At 39.2% G+C, this 16,717-nt stretch overlaps 1 protein-coding gene across 4 annotated transcripts in view; it reads left to right on the forward strand.

Moving 5' to 3' along the window:
* Positions 1-16,717, forward strand: part of LOC113664504 (uncharacterized) — a 66,928-nt gene that overhangs the window by 20,870 nt on the left and 29,341 nt on the right. For 3 of the 4 annotated variants that reach the window (XM_089207151.1, XM_089207150.1, XM_089207152.1), the window contains exons 2-20: positions 777-1,022; positions 1,124-1,485; positions 2,359-2,518; positions 5,017-5,210; positions 6,543-6,626; positions 7,869-7,993; positions 8,607-8,647; positions 8,998-9,103; positions 9,623-9,766; positions 10,155-10,299; positions 10,456-10,560; positions 13,601-13,743; positions 13,993-14,056; positions 14,163-14,283; positions 14,370-14,506; positions 14,900-15,017; positions 15,454-15,546; positions 15,986-16,152; positions 16,546-16,678. In XM_089207151.1, coding sequence (XP_089063277.1) covers positions 941-1,022; positions 1,124-1,485; positions 2,359-2,518; positions 5,017-5,210; positions 6,543-6,626; positions 7,869-7,993; positions 8,607-8,647; positions 8,998-9,103; positions 9,623-9,766; positions 10,155-10,299; positions 10,456-10,560; positions 13,601-13,743; positions 13,993-14,056; positions 14,163-14,283; positions 14,370-14,506; positions 14,900-15,017; positions 15,454-15,546; positions 15,986-16,152; positions 16,546-16,678 — 2,524 coding nt within the window. In that variant the 5' untranslated portion in view covers positions 777-940. Of the gene's footprint in view, positions 1-776; positions 1,023-1,123; positions 1,486-2,358; positions 2,519-5,016; positions 5,211-6,542; positions 6,627-7,868; positions 7,994-8,606; positions 8,648-8,997; positions 9,104-9,622; positions 9,767-10,154; positions 10,300-10,455; positions 10,561-13,600; positions 13,744-13,992; positions 14,057-14,162; positions 14,284-14,369; positions 14,507-14,899; positions 15,018-15,453; positions 15,547-15,985; positions 16,153-16,545; positions 16,679-16,717 lie in introns of those variants that run through there. The other variant, XM_089207153.1, reaches the window with a different exon arrangement.

Genomic DNA, 16,717 nt, shown 5'->3' on the forward strand with positions numbered 1-16,717 from the left:
GAAGCTTTACGATGTGACCAGCACTGATATCTTTTTTAATCAGACTTGGGAGCTGATGTGACTTCTAGACCATGCGATATTTGTCGTATCTTCGTAGAGCACCAGTTACTGGTGCTTATTGAGAAGTTTGATATAAATATTGAGTTTAGTTTGCGGTCAATAGCAAACGGAAGAGATAAAAAAGTTTCCGCTGCTTGCGCGACTGTTGTGATGATAACGGTGTTTTATATGGCATTTGTACTCTCAATTGCTTTGAATCCAAATTTTTTGACTCGTTTTGGTTGTTATTACGTTGCGAAGATTATTCAGTAGCAGCTATGACAATCTTTTCAGCGTTTTGAACGACATCGGGTCGCTCAAATCAGCTTCATTGTTATTACTAGTGTTGTGATCATCTCAAAACTATCTCGTACCCTAGACATTTTTAGGTAGCTCTGTGTATAAACAAAGCTATGGTACGCCTGTAATCATACCATAAAACTTTTTCAAATTTGTATCGAGTCCTTGGCTGTTTTCCTTTCATGAACTCATTCATTTGAGTTTTATAGGCCGCTACATACGGCTAAGCGCTAAATTGAAACCGTCCTGTGACAATTCGTAATGATTTCCGTGACATAAACGAGAATTCGCTTGTTGTAACTCAACCACAGTATTAACAAACAACCCACCTTGTAGTCAAAACGAAATCAATTTGCAGGCTGTTCCAAACACGCCAATTTTAAGTTTAAAATAATAAAATACAGATTTGTTATGAAGAACTTCTTCATTCTCACCAGGTGATTTGTGTCATCACACATAACGTCGCTATCGACGAGCTGGCTCGTAATTGGTCAATTCTCTTGTCACCGTGGGCGTTCCTTGAGGTCCTGTCTAACAAAACACTCCAGTGAAAGGCCCCGCAAACCGAGGGCACAACTTCAAATCTCCGAAATCTTGAACCATGAAGAGGATATCTTGCAGTGTATTAATAATTCTTCTAATTCAGCAAATTTGTGCAACGACACACAAGAAATATGCAAAAGGTGAGTGGAAATTGTTGCGTTTTAACGCTGCTAAGCGTGAGTCGAAACTCTTAGTTTTTAGTGTGTTTATAATAATTACCCTGGGTTTTTCTCCGATACAGGTCGCACGCTGTTACCTAGAGGTATCTCCAGCAACAATGGTCGCATTGAGTTTGAGATGACAATCGTAGAGCGAGTGAGTCGCCTCGGAAAACGCCATTCGCCTCACAAACATTTTGTAAGATACGATTACAACGGATGGGGGATGGCCACAGTTTATTACAGACTTGCCGCGTTTGGTCAAATTTTTCGATTCCGATTGGAGCGCGACGCGAGCTTTTTATCGCCTGCACTTAATGTAGAGCATATTTACGGAGATTTTAGGAGACTTCCATTCTCTGGGAATTTGCAGCACTGTTTTTATCGTGGGGAAATTCAGGGAGAGCCAAATTCTACTGCTGTGTTTAATTTGTGCAACGGACTTGTAAGTACATTTGTCCTGTTTACATATGTTGTTATAATTGATGATTTAATTCCCGCTTTGATTTCCAAAGATTTGTTTTATACAACCGCGCAGCGCCGTGAACGGCACTCAGGCGGTGTTCCTGTTCCTTACCGCTCACCGCTCCGTAATTTTAATTCGATTTAGAACAATTCCATGTGATTCTCATTCATGTGATGAAAACATTTGGAAAAATTATCATTTTGTGACCGATGGCGGTATACTCTTTTATTTATGTACTCAATTAACGAGGCCTGTCCGCCCGACTTTCAGCCAGGGACATGTAAATTGACAAGTTTATACACACTCTGAGTTGAAAACTCTTTAAACTGGTTAGTCCTGTGAAGAGGGTTTTTTGTTTAATGAACGGAATCTAATCCAGAGTTTATTTCACACGGGATAATTTTGAAAAACATTTTTTTCAAGGGCTCGGGTTAGTTGTGGTTGCCATTTCAGATTTTTGGGTTTACAGTTCTACCGGAAGTGGTTTCATGCGGTAATGACCCCCTGGAAATCAATACTAACAATTTTTCGCAACTCGCGCGTTCCCGTCTTGGTGGCGACACCTTGTGCAACTTCAAATATACATATGAAAAAAAAAAATTACATTGTTCTTATTATACTAAAACCGCTGGTACATGGGTATTTAATTAGCCAAAAGAATGTCGAGTAACCACTTCCTCCGTTAAGCATATTAATCATGAAAAACAAACAACTTTGGCTTCATGAGAATTGCATATGTAAAATCCCCCTGAAACGCGCGTAGATTTTATTTCCTTTTGATTTTTGTTTTGGAGAGTGATAGTTTTAATTTAAAATCTGATCATAAGGTGTCCAGTTTCTCTCCTTCTACAGCATGGTTCGTTCGTCTCAAGTGGCCAACGCTATTTAATCGAACCTGCTGAAGAACGGAACACAAAGATACACGCGCATCTCAGGAAATTCCATATCGTATTTCGTCATTCTGCTCTTGAAGACGATGTTAGCAATGCTCCGTCGACATGTGGACTTGTGGGTAAGTTTCATTTAGATTACACACGGTCCGTCTGTGCGTACAATACGGTTAAAAAGAAGACAACTCAACCCACAATTATGCACGTTTTCCGCTATACAGGAAATTTATCTTGCTTCAAAGTACCACTATTCTATATCTACCTTGACATGAGTTATGACAAAAAGTGCATTTTACGTCACATCATGTCGTGTGCCAAATCAGATAGGACACTGTGAGATCGACTTCAGTTAATACAAATAAATACGCCTTTCAACCTTGCTGGATTGCTAGCGAATCAGACGTTTCCGATTTGTTTTTTTTGCGCCTGAAGAGTGTGTACTGTAACTCTTGGCTTGTATCTGTTTTAATATAAGTGCGCAAATCTGCAAAAGAGGAAAATTTAGCTCTAATTTTTAGGGAGTTTCTTTGCACAACTAACCGTAGCTTAATACGAGTCGACTTAATGTCTCTTTCTGCCGTGTGCGTGATAGCGCGGGAACGCTGCAGAGGTTGAGGCACACTTGACATGGATAGGTTGTCGTGGTCGACACTGAAACAAGGTTGTCTTAGAAATCTCTGACGTAAAACTTGACAGTTTACCCGTGAATCAACCGACAACGACACGATACGATCAACAAACTAACATATTAAAGTTTACTTTTCGTTTTGGCTGTCTGGAAACCATATCTTTTGGATTTCATCTGTCAGTGCCTTTTCTTTCTTAAAGAGGGCCTTTTACTGCTACAATATAGCAAAAATGCAGTTGTTTTACGTCAGAAACTGGCTGCAAATTGGATCAAGAAATTCCTCTCAATTCTTTTCAGCAAGTGGTTTATTGTAATTTGTTATAGAAAGCAGAGACGAATTTAAGCTCTATGCGATAGCAAAATGTCACTTCTGTTAGGTCATTCCCTAATGACGGAGGGTTACGAATTTGTCAGATTTTCTGAATACCATCTTGTTCCATAAACACGTTTTTCGGTGTTCCTGCTCACCCGGTGACTCCTGTTATTAGTGAACTCTTTACAAGCCTTACAGTCTGCTTATTGAACGCGGTTGATAAACATAAAGAACACGCTCAAAACCTGATGTAATTGATTTAATATTTCTCTGTGAAAACTAAAGAATTTCGCGAATTTGCAAATTGTTTTACAGATGGCTTTTTGTCATAAACACAGCATGAAGTGTAAAGAAATTGACGTACACTCCGATGCTCAATCAGACTCACCGAAAAAATGAGGTCACGTCCAAGTTAAAAATATTAACAAGAATCATGCGTGGCCATCTTTATTTTGTGCAATAGTGTCACGATCTTCGTGTTCACGGGGAGCATTCCATGCTACGTTTAAACAGGATTAACCTGCGATAACGAACGGTCGAAACGTAACTCCTTGTAATTAATGCTTTGGTGATCGATTTTAAATGACGATGGTCAGATGCTTAATTGCAAATCATATCCTCTTGTCACGCATTGCCCTTCGCTTGTCACGCAACGCTTTGACCACTTTGATCCAGTAGCAAACAGCTAAGGAACGCCTTTTCCATCAATTATTTTAGCACTGCAGCCGGCCTTTGGTTTCTTAAGTGAATTTGAGGAATTTTCATTCAGGTGGAAGGCTTCTGATGAAAATTTCTGCCGCAGTTCTTCATAGTTTTGCACTCAGTTGGCTTCTTACAAATTGTTATGTTCACTCTTATGCCCTTGTAGTTCTGTGTCTCGTTTGCGCACCACGCACGTTTTTATGGCACTCCTTTGCGCACCCTGTAATGTATCGCCCCTAGATGCGCTCTGTTTTGTTAACTTCTGTGCGCACGCTGTTATGTGCGCTCGATGTTGTGTTAGCTTCTGTGCGCCCTCGTGCACCCGCTGTTATGCGCTCCAGTGCGCCCGCTGTTATGTGCTCCCCTGTGCGCGTGCTGTTATGTACGCTTCCAAGTGCGCGCTGTTACTTTCACTCCTGCGTAGTACTATTTTTTACAGTTATGAAATAATTTAAATGATGTTTATTTGTTTCTTAAAGCTCGCCATAGTTTTTTAGCTGGTAAACGAACTCTATATCTGTAATCATATGATTGCAGACAGAATTGCTTTCCACTTGGTCTCAGAACCATTATTGATCGTTGATGTACATGGTATGCATGAGGGTCTCAGATTCTTCACAAGATGGTGATCTCGTAAGATTCATGAGGATGCTAATAGCAACTCTGTAAATAGCGGTGGTGAACTCATTCTAATCCTAATCGTGAATATTAACCTTCTTGCTCTCGTGTATGAGGTAAACTATCTTTCCTACCCTTTAATGGTGGTGTAAATCAGGTAAAGTTGTGCAAAAGGAGATGCGGTTTTTTTAAATCTTAAGCCTCACTTGAATTTTCTTACGAGGGCCTCAGCTTCGAGCCTTTTCATCGCTCACTGCATTTGAAGTAATTACCTCCAACAAGATTACTTTAAATACCGGAGGCAAAATGATTGAACTAAATTTTCCATAACACGACACTGCTTTTGACTCTGATTTTAGATACCAACAAACCTCTCCCGCATTTACGTGGGCAGCCGCAACGACCCATCAATGAAAGCTATACGAGGAGAAGACGTAAAAGAAGCCTCGGTGAGAGCTTCGTTGAAACGTTAGTGGTTGCTGATAAAACTATGGTTGACGCTTTTGATAGCAAAGCCGATTTGGAAAGCTATATCATTACTCTGATGGGTGTGGTAAGTAACATATTATCGTAATCAGTTATCAGTTATTTCTTTTCGTTTAACCTTAAAGTACGTTCAAACGTATATTAAGCAATGGCGAACCAACCCTCCCCCCCAACCCAATAACAGTCAACTGGCGACAAAGTTTGGTTAAAGTTGGATTAGGGGGGCACAGGTGCGCGGTTGCTATGATACTGAAATTGATCTGTATTTTTTTAAAATTGTGAAAAGCTACTCTCTAGAGCGTTTACGACTTTCGTTTTTAATAAGTTTATATAGTGATGGATATTTTGGTTTGTATCCTTCTGTGGACAGCGCAAACGTATACGTTCATTACGGAATTATATCGTCACAACTCTTTTTTTTCGATGATCGTCCAATTGGCGCAGGAAAAAAAGGAAATTGCATTAATCGTTTTAGAGAGGAAGTAAAACGAAGAGATTAGCGAAAATGGAGGCATCACGCAAAATCTTCACGTTGCACATACAACTGTACGTTAAATTTGAAATTCCCCGTTTGGCAGGCGCTTGAGGCTCTGCAAACGATTGCGAAATTTGATTGAGTACAGAAGAATGTGCGGCGCGGTGTTATAAATCGATAAAAGATCCTGATTAAACGGATCTGCCTAGAAATAATTTTAAGAACGTGAAACGCATCTGTGACGGAAGAAAAACGCCCAAAAAGGAAAGGAGATTGAGGTTGATTTTCATGGTTGCATAATAATTGGATGCAGACTGTAACTTGAAAAACTCGACATGGATATTTTGCTGTTTTATACATTTAATCATTAAAAAGCTAAAGATTGATGTTCACGTGACCAGAGTACTCTCGCATAGGTTCATTTTCGTCTCATTTCACTGCAGCCATTGTTTTATACGGGCTGGTTATGGAGGTTTGATCGATTTTCTTATGTTTTTTCGCAATATGTAATGGAAAAAAACCATGGATTTTACTATCAGAACGGGTAGCTTCTGCATTACTAGAAACTGAGAGTTTTTGGTGCGTGTAGAGTGCGAGCAGACTCTCCTTCAGTTTACAGCGAAGTCTTTCGCGCAAGTCAAATAGGGATAATTGATGCTGGGGCCTCAGAATTCCGCGCTGCGCGCTGACATTACTGATTTTTATTTTGACAACGGACTTTGCTAAAAAGCAAGGACTGCTCGCAAAAAAATCGAAAAAAAAATTGATACTAGGGCCTCAGAGTTGTGCGCTGAATGCTGATATCGCTGACGCAATTCGCCAAAATGAAGGAACTGCACGTAATTTATGTTGTGTTGGCTTCATTACTAGATTTAATAAATATGTTTAGATTCTTAACGATTTTTTTTCTCTTTTCTTGAACAGGTTGCTCAAATTTATCGCGACAGAAGTATTGGCTGCGCTATAAACATTGTTGTGGTGAAAATAGCCTACCTGGACACTAAGAACGTATGGATCTTGAATTAAACCAAATTTTTAACCCTTTACATTATAACATCAGTAGGCATATTGTCCACATTGTTTTCTATACATTTCCCAAGGTGCTGACAAGTAGAATGTGTTAAATAATCAAGAACTTCTTCAGTTACTGATCTTTCCTTCATTTTCGTGACCTGAAGTTTGATTTAGGAGTGAAATTTAAAGGATAAACTAGATATTAACTCTTAGGGGTTTTGAGGGTTAAAGACGTCCAGTTGTAATGTCCCGCGGCATGCATTTTGCACCGCGTAAAACTATCACCAATTGAGGGAAACCAAAAATATAAACATAGGATGATTATAAATATTTTATAAAGAGGAAAGAAGCATTGCAGGAGTAAGGATTAAAATCTTTTATAAGAAGAAAAATTTGAATTATTTTAATTTTAAAAATCACAGCCTTTACAATCATTTCATCGCTGTCATGAACCATTGAAAATTCATAATTGCAACTAAGTAGCGTGCAAAATGGGGACTCCCTTAAGAAGTGTTCTCACTCCCAAGAGTAACCAAGATGGAATTTCTTCTCCCGTTATTCATATCTTTTCAAGAAAATTTGAGAAGAAAGAACCGCCAGAGTTAAAACTAGCAGAATTGTATAATCGATTGGGTGGAAAATTGATATCAAGTTTCTGGGATTGAAAAATATTGAAATGGCGACTGTGCTATGGCGCTGAGGGCTGCTAAAAAAATTCGTGAGAGATCTTTCCAATGCACAGAAAGCGAAGGAAATAGTATACACAGCAGGGAAACTCCGTAGAAGCGATTTCCTGTTTTGTTTAATCAGACCACAAATGCAGTGAAGAATCCCGGAAGTTGATCTTCCATAAAGACGTCCGCACTGGAAGTGAATCGAATGTTTCATCTTGTTTGAATTTAAGAACACGCATAGCTTAAAATTTAGCCAAGCAACGAGAGCAGATAAACTAGGGTTTCCAACGTTCATGGAGGAAAAAAATAATTAAAAGAAAGACACTCCTACTCAACTGGCTAGCCTGGGGAAATTTTCCAAACCGGTGGGGTTTTATTACGAATAAGTATCGTTTCATCTGTGACAAGCGCAGATGCTTCTAGCCACTACTTTCAATGAAAAACGGGAAAAACGAGATAAACTCCTCTAGTTAATGACCAAAAAGTTTGATAGGCTATTTACAATGGCCAAACGTGTTTGCAGTGTTCGTAAATAAATGATTGTCTGTTTTATTGATTTCAGCCTGGTTTCCATATTTCGTCAGACGCAACGCGAACTCTGAAAAGTTTCTGCCGCTGGCAGAAGAAACATATGATGTCAGAAGAGAGTCAGTCTTACCGCCACGATACCGCCATCTTGTTAACAAGGTAAAATTTTTTGCCAATATTGGGGATGTATTTTGGTCATTCTTGTTTGGAAATGTGAGTTTCAAATGCGCAAGAGCATGTGCAGATTTAGAGAAGGACAGAGAAATTGTGCATGCCAAAAAGTCGCGAACAGTTCCTTAACTCGGAGCAGTTACGTTGGTAACATGGAAACACACAAGCATTCCTTGCTCTTCCGGAGTAAAACATTTGGCTGGCACTAAGCGGAGTGAATGATGTACTGGTTTTGTCTCAGGAAAACAATGATATAACCTTTTATCTAGTTATGTCGGTACCAAGCGCCGAAGAACACAAAAGAGACGCAATGGAAAGCGCTGTTAAACACAAGCAGCAAGCTCCAAACTTCCAAAAACAAGTGTGGCTTGACAGAAAAGCGAGAAGAGTCTAGAAAGTGAAGTGTACAGAAAAAGTTAAACAAGAGCAAGGGAAGCTCGATTTACGAGATGTTACATGTCCTGAAGTTTAGAAGAACTTACAGGACACGAAACTAAAACTGTCTTAATTAGCTTTAACATTATGTTTGTATGAACTAGCTGTAGTTACGTTTCCTCAGCAGCTGATTAACTCATTGCTTTACTTTGTTTTTTTTTTGCAGGAGAGATATCTGCAGATCGCCCGGAAAGTGTGACACATTAGGTAATCTGAACTTACGAAATTTAAGAAATCTGGCCAGTGACAAATGAGCTCATTTTCCTTTTAAGGAGTATTAAGCATTGGTGGTACACAGCGGTATTGGTCGAAGTTGTCAGATCACGGGAGTCAAACACCCTTTTCCGCAGCTCGCGAGCAAGCCCTCATTATTATTATTATTATTATTATTATTATATTTTTATCGCTTTAATTATCTGGGCCTGTTCGCAGGCTTCTTTTTCCTCAGTCGACTAAATTGTCGATCAATGATAAAGTTGTGCTTACCACAATGTATCTGTGGAGGCAATACCCCCTTAATTTGTTGACAAGCTGTACTGATGTCTTTGTTATTCCAGGTCTTGCAGAGCTTGGAACCATGTGCCAATCATCAAGGAGTTGCTCCTTGGCAGAGGACAATGGACTAAGCACAGCTTATACAATAGCACACGAACTGGGTCACGTGTAAGTTCACAAATTTTTAAAGATAATTTAAATTTAAGAGAAAACGTTCAGTCAGGAGGCTGAAACAACTCACTGCTTATGTTATAACATGCTTCTCAAACCTCTTGAGGGAAGATGAGGTCAACACAGTAAATGGTAAAGATCCATGCTTCCTTAAATTCAAGTACATTCGATACAGTTGATACATTTTCCGATCATGGATAGCACCCTCCATGCTGGCGAGATGGTGTTGTCCTTCTCTAGCCTCGCCCCTCTTCCTTCTCCTCCTTTGTTTCTTCTCCTTTTCCTCCTTCTCCTGCTTTTCCACCTCCCATAGAACCCTTTCTTTTTCTCCCTATCTCCCCTTCAACTCTCCGCCACCCTTTCTTCTGCCTCTACCTGCGTTTCATCTTTTCCTCCCCCTGTCTCTTTACTTTAAGTTCCCATTCATCTCAACCTATCCACTTCCTCCTTTAAAGGTTTCGTTGTATCAACTGAGTTGACCTCTGTAAACTTTACCCTTTTCTTTCAATACATTAGATTTAGTCTTCCTCATGATGGAGATAACAACCTATGCACACGGAGCAGGGGAGATCAACATCTGATGGCCCCTTCATTAAGCTTTGACTCCAAACCTTGGTCTTGGTCAAGCTGCAGCCGAGAAAAGATCACAAGGTTCTTAGAGTAAGTAACAAAACTAGTTTCAGTTTATTGCTTTAACATGTCGGTTGCCACAATAAATGACTGTGGATATATGAGAATCATAAATGTTAACTGCGGATTAGGAAATAAATCTAAGAGCGATCTTCACAGTAATGAATACTTCTTAAGCAGTCCTGAAAGTAAGGCCTGGAAAAAAATTCAAGCCTGTACGGGATTTGAACCCATGACCTCTGCGATACTGGAGCAGTACTCTACCAACTGAGCTAACTAGCCAACTCCGAGCTGGTCATCATGTTGGTCCGTAATAAACCTGTGGCCCGTAAACCCCGTGAGGTGTCTTCTGAATAGTGAAGTTTCATCGTCTGTTTGCAGCTGTAACTTACTTACCTTGCAATCGCCTCTGTTTCAGACTAGGGTATGGATCTTGCCTAGAAAATAAGCCTAGTGAAAAAAATCAATCGAAGTATCGTGGCGCTCTGCCGGGAGAAATTTACAGCGTGGACAAACAATGCCAAATGATATTTGGAGAGGAATCCAGGCTGTGTCCATATATGGTACGTATTGTTGGCAAAAAATTTCAGCCTTATGTAGGGAGTTTTCTCAATATTTTCCTGTGGAAAATGTACGCAAGGCAAGGATTTGCAAAGAACATTTAAGATTTTGTTTGAGAGGCACTGCCTTAGCTTCTGTTCCACTTCATTTTCTATAAGGAACCTTGCAGACGCCTGTGGTGTGTCAAGATGATCGGGAAAAGAAAAGGCTGCTCCACTCATCACATGCCATGGGCAGATGGAACGCCGTGCGCAAAAAGGAAGGTAAATTCTCCAAACTTACCGTCATAGATCTCCGTCTGTGTTAGTATTGAGAGTTTGATATTCTATCATTGCAATATCACTTCTTTGTTAATGATCTTAATTCTCACCAGCTGTCTGCCTTACAACGCTTTGTTAGTAACTGAAATGAGACTCTACATGCTTATCTATTTTGGAGTCAACGATAAGTGTCTTCTCAAGCCTTAGAAACAAATTTTGTCTTTTGTGGTCAACCCAAAATAATTATTTCTTGTTTCTTCTCTCTTTCTTTTATTCTGAATCTTCCATTATGAAAAACGTTTCAAGGTTATTTAAAAGTTTTGTTTCTCTTTTTGTTTTTCTTTTCTGTATTGTATCTCCAATATCTCGAATTGACTGTTCTTATCCAAATTTATTTCAAACTGTCGCTTTTCACAAACCGCTCTCAAAACGAATGAGCTTTCTTATTGCGAGTAAAAAGCTGTCCTTAAATTTTTCCGATTTGTAGCGGATCTACTCAAATATATTTAAGTTCGCAAATCTGGACGTTGATGACTCGTGACAACTAATTCGTTTTAAAAACAGTTGGCTTACGTGTTTACAGAAATTTAACCCTTTGGAACAAAACACTTCCAGTTTCCCTCGTTTGTTAGTCCATTCCACGTGTCTTCTTTCCAATTGAAACACACGCGCACCTTCGGTACTCTAACAATTAACACGTTCCTTAAGTGACGTTTACCAAATCGAATCTGTCGAAACATGCTGTCATAAACTAAGCCTAATTATGAGAAGGCTGTAATTAAGGATCATCGCTTACTTAACACAATCATCAATCTGTGAACTTCCCGTAAACTTTGTACATACCAACCAATTTTTCGCGTGCGTTGGTTGTCTGATGTTCCCGGTCGTATACGGAATGTCCTGATGATTTTTTCTTGTTTAAAAATAATTTTTCAAAAATACTTCGATTTGATTTCCCTTAAATTATTTTGACCATGTCGAGATAACTGCCGTTTTTGTGTGTGTTGTGCAAGACTATCTAGCCTTAGATGGGGAAAAAAAAGTGATATATGAGTTCGGAGGAATAAGCAACTGCAAAACTATTAATTTCATCCAGAGAGAGTAAGAATGGCTTGGGATGGTGAAGATAGCTACAGACCGCGCACGACCTTCTCAAGATTCGCAAATAGGGATCGCTTATTTACTGTTAAGTTTGTGATAGACGAAGGTTCTGACAAAACAGCTTTCTGTTATCAAATAACAATTTTAGACATTTTCTCAAATTTCTGCAGATCTTACTAGATCTTTGTAAATGATATGTTCCTTTTTTTTATGTTATCAATTTATCATCAGATACTCGTGTTTGAGATATTTCCTCTTCTACGTTTTGACTTTCACTAGTTGCCAACTTGTTTTCTTCAACTTAATTTACCTGTTAATATTTAAATACTGTTGTTTGTTTGTCATCGCTTTCTACAAATGAAATGTTCGCATATCGTTAATCCCTCAGAATATTTCCGATTTTATTTTAGAGTGAAAAACCACAAGGGTGTTGACTGTATTGAATACACCAATTCACTCAGAAAACATATCAGTCGTTCGGACACTTTTCCTAAGCTCTCAAGATCTGAGCATATCCTCTTGTCTGAAGATGGTATTTCAGTTGTATTAAAGATAATGCTATTAAACGAAGACCTTTCAAAATAAATCTCTCAATCAATGACAAATTGATACCTCTTCAATCTTTTAAAAACGATATTTTAAACTTGTATCTACATTGTGCAAACTTTGGGACAACCACTGTTACTTGAACCAAAAGCTGTTTTCGTTGGCTGCAAGTAGTTTACATACATCTCATATCCTTTTTAAACTGTACGTTCTCAATGTTGACCACGTAACAGGGTCGTAGGTCAAACTCATAAGCCGATTAAGTTTAATATTTGTTGTGTTTTTAATTCCAATCACTCACCCCGAATTTTTTTGCATTCTCGAGTGAGATGGTTCCCATATGTCACACTTCTTCCTAAATTACAGCGGATACAAATTCTTTCATGTCAAACACGTTCATATTTAACCAGGAGAAAATAATAAACCCATTATTTTCTCTTGGTGTAACATAATATACAACGAGACGGATGTTTCGCAGGGAAAGTTGTCTTCTAATTAGGACAATTAGATGGCGGCAGTTTGTTCCTTACTTGGAAGTACTGCACAAAAACTTCTCGTTACTTATAATGACTTAAAGGAAGTTCCTATCATACCCTTTGTTGGAACATCTAAGCCCCCTGCTATGTAAGCAGAATTACGGAAATAAAAAATGTTTATTCATTTTAAGTACACCAGACTTCTTAGTCTAGAAAGTTCTTACGCAGTTACCTAGGCAACGTGCAATGCTATGCACACTAAAAAGGACACCAGAATTTTGCACAAAGATTAATAGTGCCTCGCCCCTTCCCTCTCTCATGAAATTTGTGATTTTGCAGCAAGCCAACTTCTTTTTCAGATCTCTTTTGTTATTTTATAATCTTTAGATTGCTTCTATCACGAGCGGTTTTCACGGTGATATTCCCGTTTAAAACCACCACACAAAAAGTCGAGTCGCTTCACGCTTTAAGAATCACTGAACTTTCTACAATCCACACTCATCACGGGATTACACCTGATACATTTTAACACTTCACAACCTTTTCCAACAAAAATGATTACTTGTATTATAAAGTCGTTGACAATTAAGTACTAGGTTCATTACAAAAGAAAAAAAGTCTTCGTTTAAATTTTTCCATAACGAGGGTGTAGAATTAAGCGAGCTATCTTTAACTCTTCACTCGAGGTAGACCAAGGAAGAAGCTTGAGTACTTAAATGGAATTTATCAAAAATAATTGTTAACTAAAATTTCTTACTTAACTGACCAGTATCAACAACAGTCATTCGACAACAAGTTAAGGTTGATGTTGGGTTAGGAGAGGGATAGGTGAGCGGTTGCCCAGATATTGATATTGATCCAGATCAGCTACATAGGACACTTCAATTGCGGATGTGAAGTTTTTTTTTTACCTGTCTCAGTGGTGCATCAAAGGTCAGTGTGTGAGGAAACGAAAATTAAAACCAGTAGACGGTGGCTGGGGACCATGGGGTTCTTTCAATGAATGCACAAGAAAATGTGGAGGAGGGATTTCTTTCGCATACAGAAAGTGTAACAAACCAATGTAAGTACCCAAATAATTTCTTCATCTAATCACTAAACTGCTGTCAAGCCATTCAGCTTAGTTACTTATGTCACGCGCAATTTCCATCAGCGATAAGCGAACGCCGATGTTCACTTTGCTCGTAACAGAAAGAGAAATAGGACTTTAGCTTGGAACATAATTCTTGCCCTGTTATGCAGTTTAAGAATGTTTTGATCTTTCAAAACTACTTGTTATCAAAGGACAATGGACCTTAATCTTATTTTTCAGCCCAGAAAATGGAGGTAAATACTGCGTTGGAAAACGAAAACGTTTTGTGTCATGCAACACTCAGGTAAGAATGTTGTAATGTGATTTATTTCATTGAGTGTTTCCACTTTTCGTTCTTGCCTTGTGTCCGTCAGCTTAACACAAGTGTTGTTGGATTGTTATATTGGCAGGAGTGTCCACCAGGGTCACCGGATTTCCGAGCCTTGCAATGTGTGAATACGCATGGGCGACGTCTGAGTATTGGGTCGAGGAGTTTCGGACCGACTCAGTGGCTGCCAAAATATGCTGGAGGTAAGTAAGAACTTCACGTTAAGTTTATGAAGTTTCTAATTGTACTGGTTCTTTTCTAACTGGCTGTATGTGTTGTCCTGATACAGTTCGCAAAGAAAATCAATGCAAGCTGTACTGCCGCATGGCTGGCACTGCAATTTATTTCAAACTGAAGGACAAAGTTATTGATGGGACCCCTTGTAATCAAGAGACCACAGACATCTGCGTGGAGGGCAAATGTTTGGTAAGTTACACATTTTACAAAAATGTGATATACGAGTTAACGACGACTTCACAACGACGAAATAAACGATTTCATTGTGACGAAGACGACGAGAGCGTATCGAACATGACGACGACAAATAAATACTGAAAAGACGATACGACGAAGAGGAAAACGACGAGAGCATAACGACAAACGATGATCAATACGAAAGTGCCTCGGTAACGACGACAACGACGGCATGACAACGAAACGATAAGACTATGAAGAATACAAGAACACGTTTTTATAATGACGACGACGACGACTTCAAGACCATAAAGACGACAACATGGCGATGAAAACAATGAAATGAGAAAGAAAACAAATTCTCCAGTAGCCCTGCGTCATATGAGAATTCTGCTTTGCTTGTAGGCTGCTGGTTGTGACAGAGATCTGAGCTCAAAGAAAAAATTTGATAAATGTGGAGTGTGCGGAGGAGACAATTCCTCTTGCAGGAGATTGTCCAGGACATTCAACGAGACAAGGTTTGGTAAGGGTTAGCGGAATGTACTTGTGGATTAGATCTCGGTCCCTTCCACCCCATTTTAGACGGTTATCACGTATTTGAATCCGCGAGGATAAAAAGCTTTAGACAGAGAAAACAATTCTTTTTATCCCTTAAGATTAAGTGAGAAAGTCACGTGATTAAGGCACCCAGGCGCGATTGACATGGCACATTTTCTTACAATATCAATACGTTGTCCAAAGGGTTGGTGAGAAATCTGACAAACTCGCCAGTCGGACGCTTTCGTTTTGACACAATACCAATTCTCTTCAATTCTTAACAAGAGTATGTGCGTCAACTGTAAGGTAGGATTGCAATTCATAGAATCATTGTCGAAGCTTCCACCCCCAAAAAAGACGAGCTGACTTGAATTTACTATAGAAAAAAAGGAATGATCACTTTCATTTGGCCTTATTTACAGGATACAATTACATATTTACGATACCTGTTGCCTCGACGGACATAGTCATCACTCAGTATGGTTGGAAAAATAAAGAGGATTCTAGCTATCTAGGTTAGTATTTCTTTTTAGAGTCAATTCCAGTGTCTTACTTTTTTTTAATCGCTCGTTTATCCTCGTTCTAATACTTATACGTTGAATTAACGCTCTCTTGATAATTCATATGGTAAGCGGGAAGTGAGACTTTTGAACTAGGACTTGGAATAGTTTAGCGTAGGAGGTTTTGCGTGATGTTAACAAAATCTCTGTCCTGGATCTGTCGTTATGGGCGGAGTTTTCGGACTTCAGGTTTTTTAAATAAAAAGTTTAGTTAAACGAAAAGGGAATGGTGTTTATCCGCAAACTTTCAAAGTGCGGGCATCCTAGTTAAATGGAATCTGGTTATACCAGCCAACGGCCCAAATTTTTCTCGCTTCACCTCATTTGCTGTCGGTGGGAGTCGATGTACGCTTCATGCAACTGTCCTAATGTCCTCTCCGTTCCATATTTTCAGCACTTCAGGATCAAAATGGTAAGTTCCTTCTCAACGGAGGAATGATTGTGGGGGTCGGAATAAGAGAATTCCGTGTCCCTGGCGCGAAGGTCTGGTACTCAGGTTCTGAAAAAGCGACGGAACAAATAAAGATTTCAGGAAAAGTTACTGAACCAATCAAAGTGCACGTGAGTATACAGTGCAGCCTTTCAAATGGTGTCGTTTGAATAGCAACGTCACGTGTCCATGTAAAGGTAATAAGCGAGGGCGTAATTTACTCCCGGTGCAACTGAATTAGGAAACATCTCGTCGACTCTGGTTTAGTCTCTTTACAAACTAGTTTTTTTTAATAACGTGAGGAAGCGCCCGAAATACTGACCAACAGCGGATACAGAGCGGTAGAAATGGAAAAGAAATAATTAAATTGTAAGAAAAAGGTTCAGTGAACTGACTTGTAAAGTCCCTTTCCCGTCTCAGTTGTTCTGGGCCAGAGAACTCAATCGTTTCGTTTTGTAAATCTTCAAGATTCCCTTTCTCTTGTCTATTTATGAGTTGATCCAAAGGCTTCTTTGATTTCACAGGTTCTTGAAGTTGGTGACGTATTACCTCCCAACATCCACTACTCATTCAATCAAAAGATATCGGAACCAAGAAAGCTTGTATACATGTGGAGCCAGCTTGGACCTTGGACGCAGTGTAATAAACTATGCCGAGGTGGGACAAATATTTCCGCGTGACTTGTCCCAAAAAGCC

Source organism: Pocillopora damicornis, chromosome 5 (genome assembly GCF_964200805.1).
Source record: "Pocillopora damicornis chromosome 5, jaPocDami1.2, whole genome shotgun sequence".
NCBI classification, from domain to species: domain Eukaryota; kingdom Metazoa; phylum Cnidaria; class Anthozoa; order Scleractinia; family Pocilloporidae; genus Pocillopora; species Pocillopora damicornis.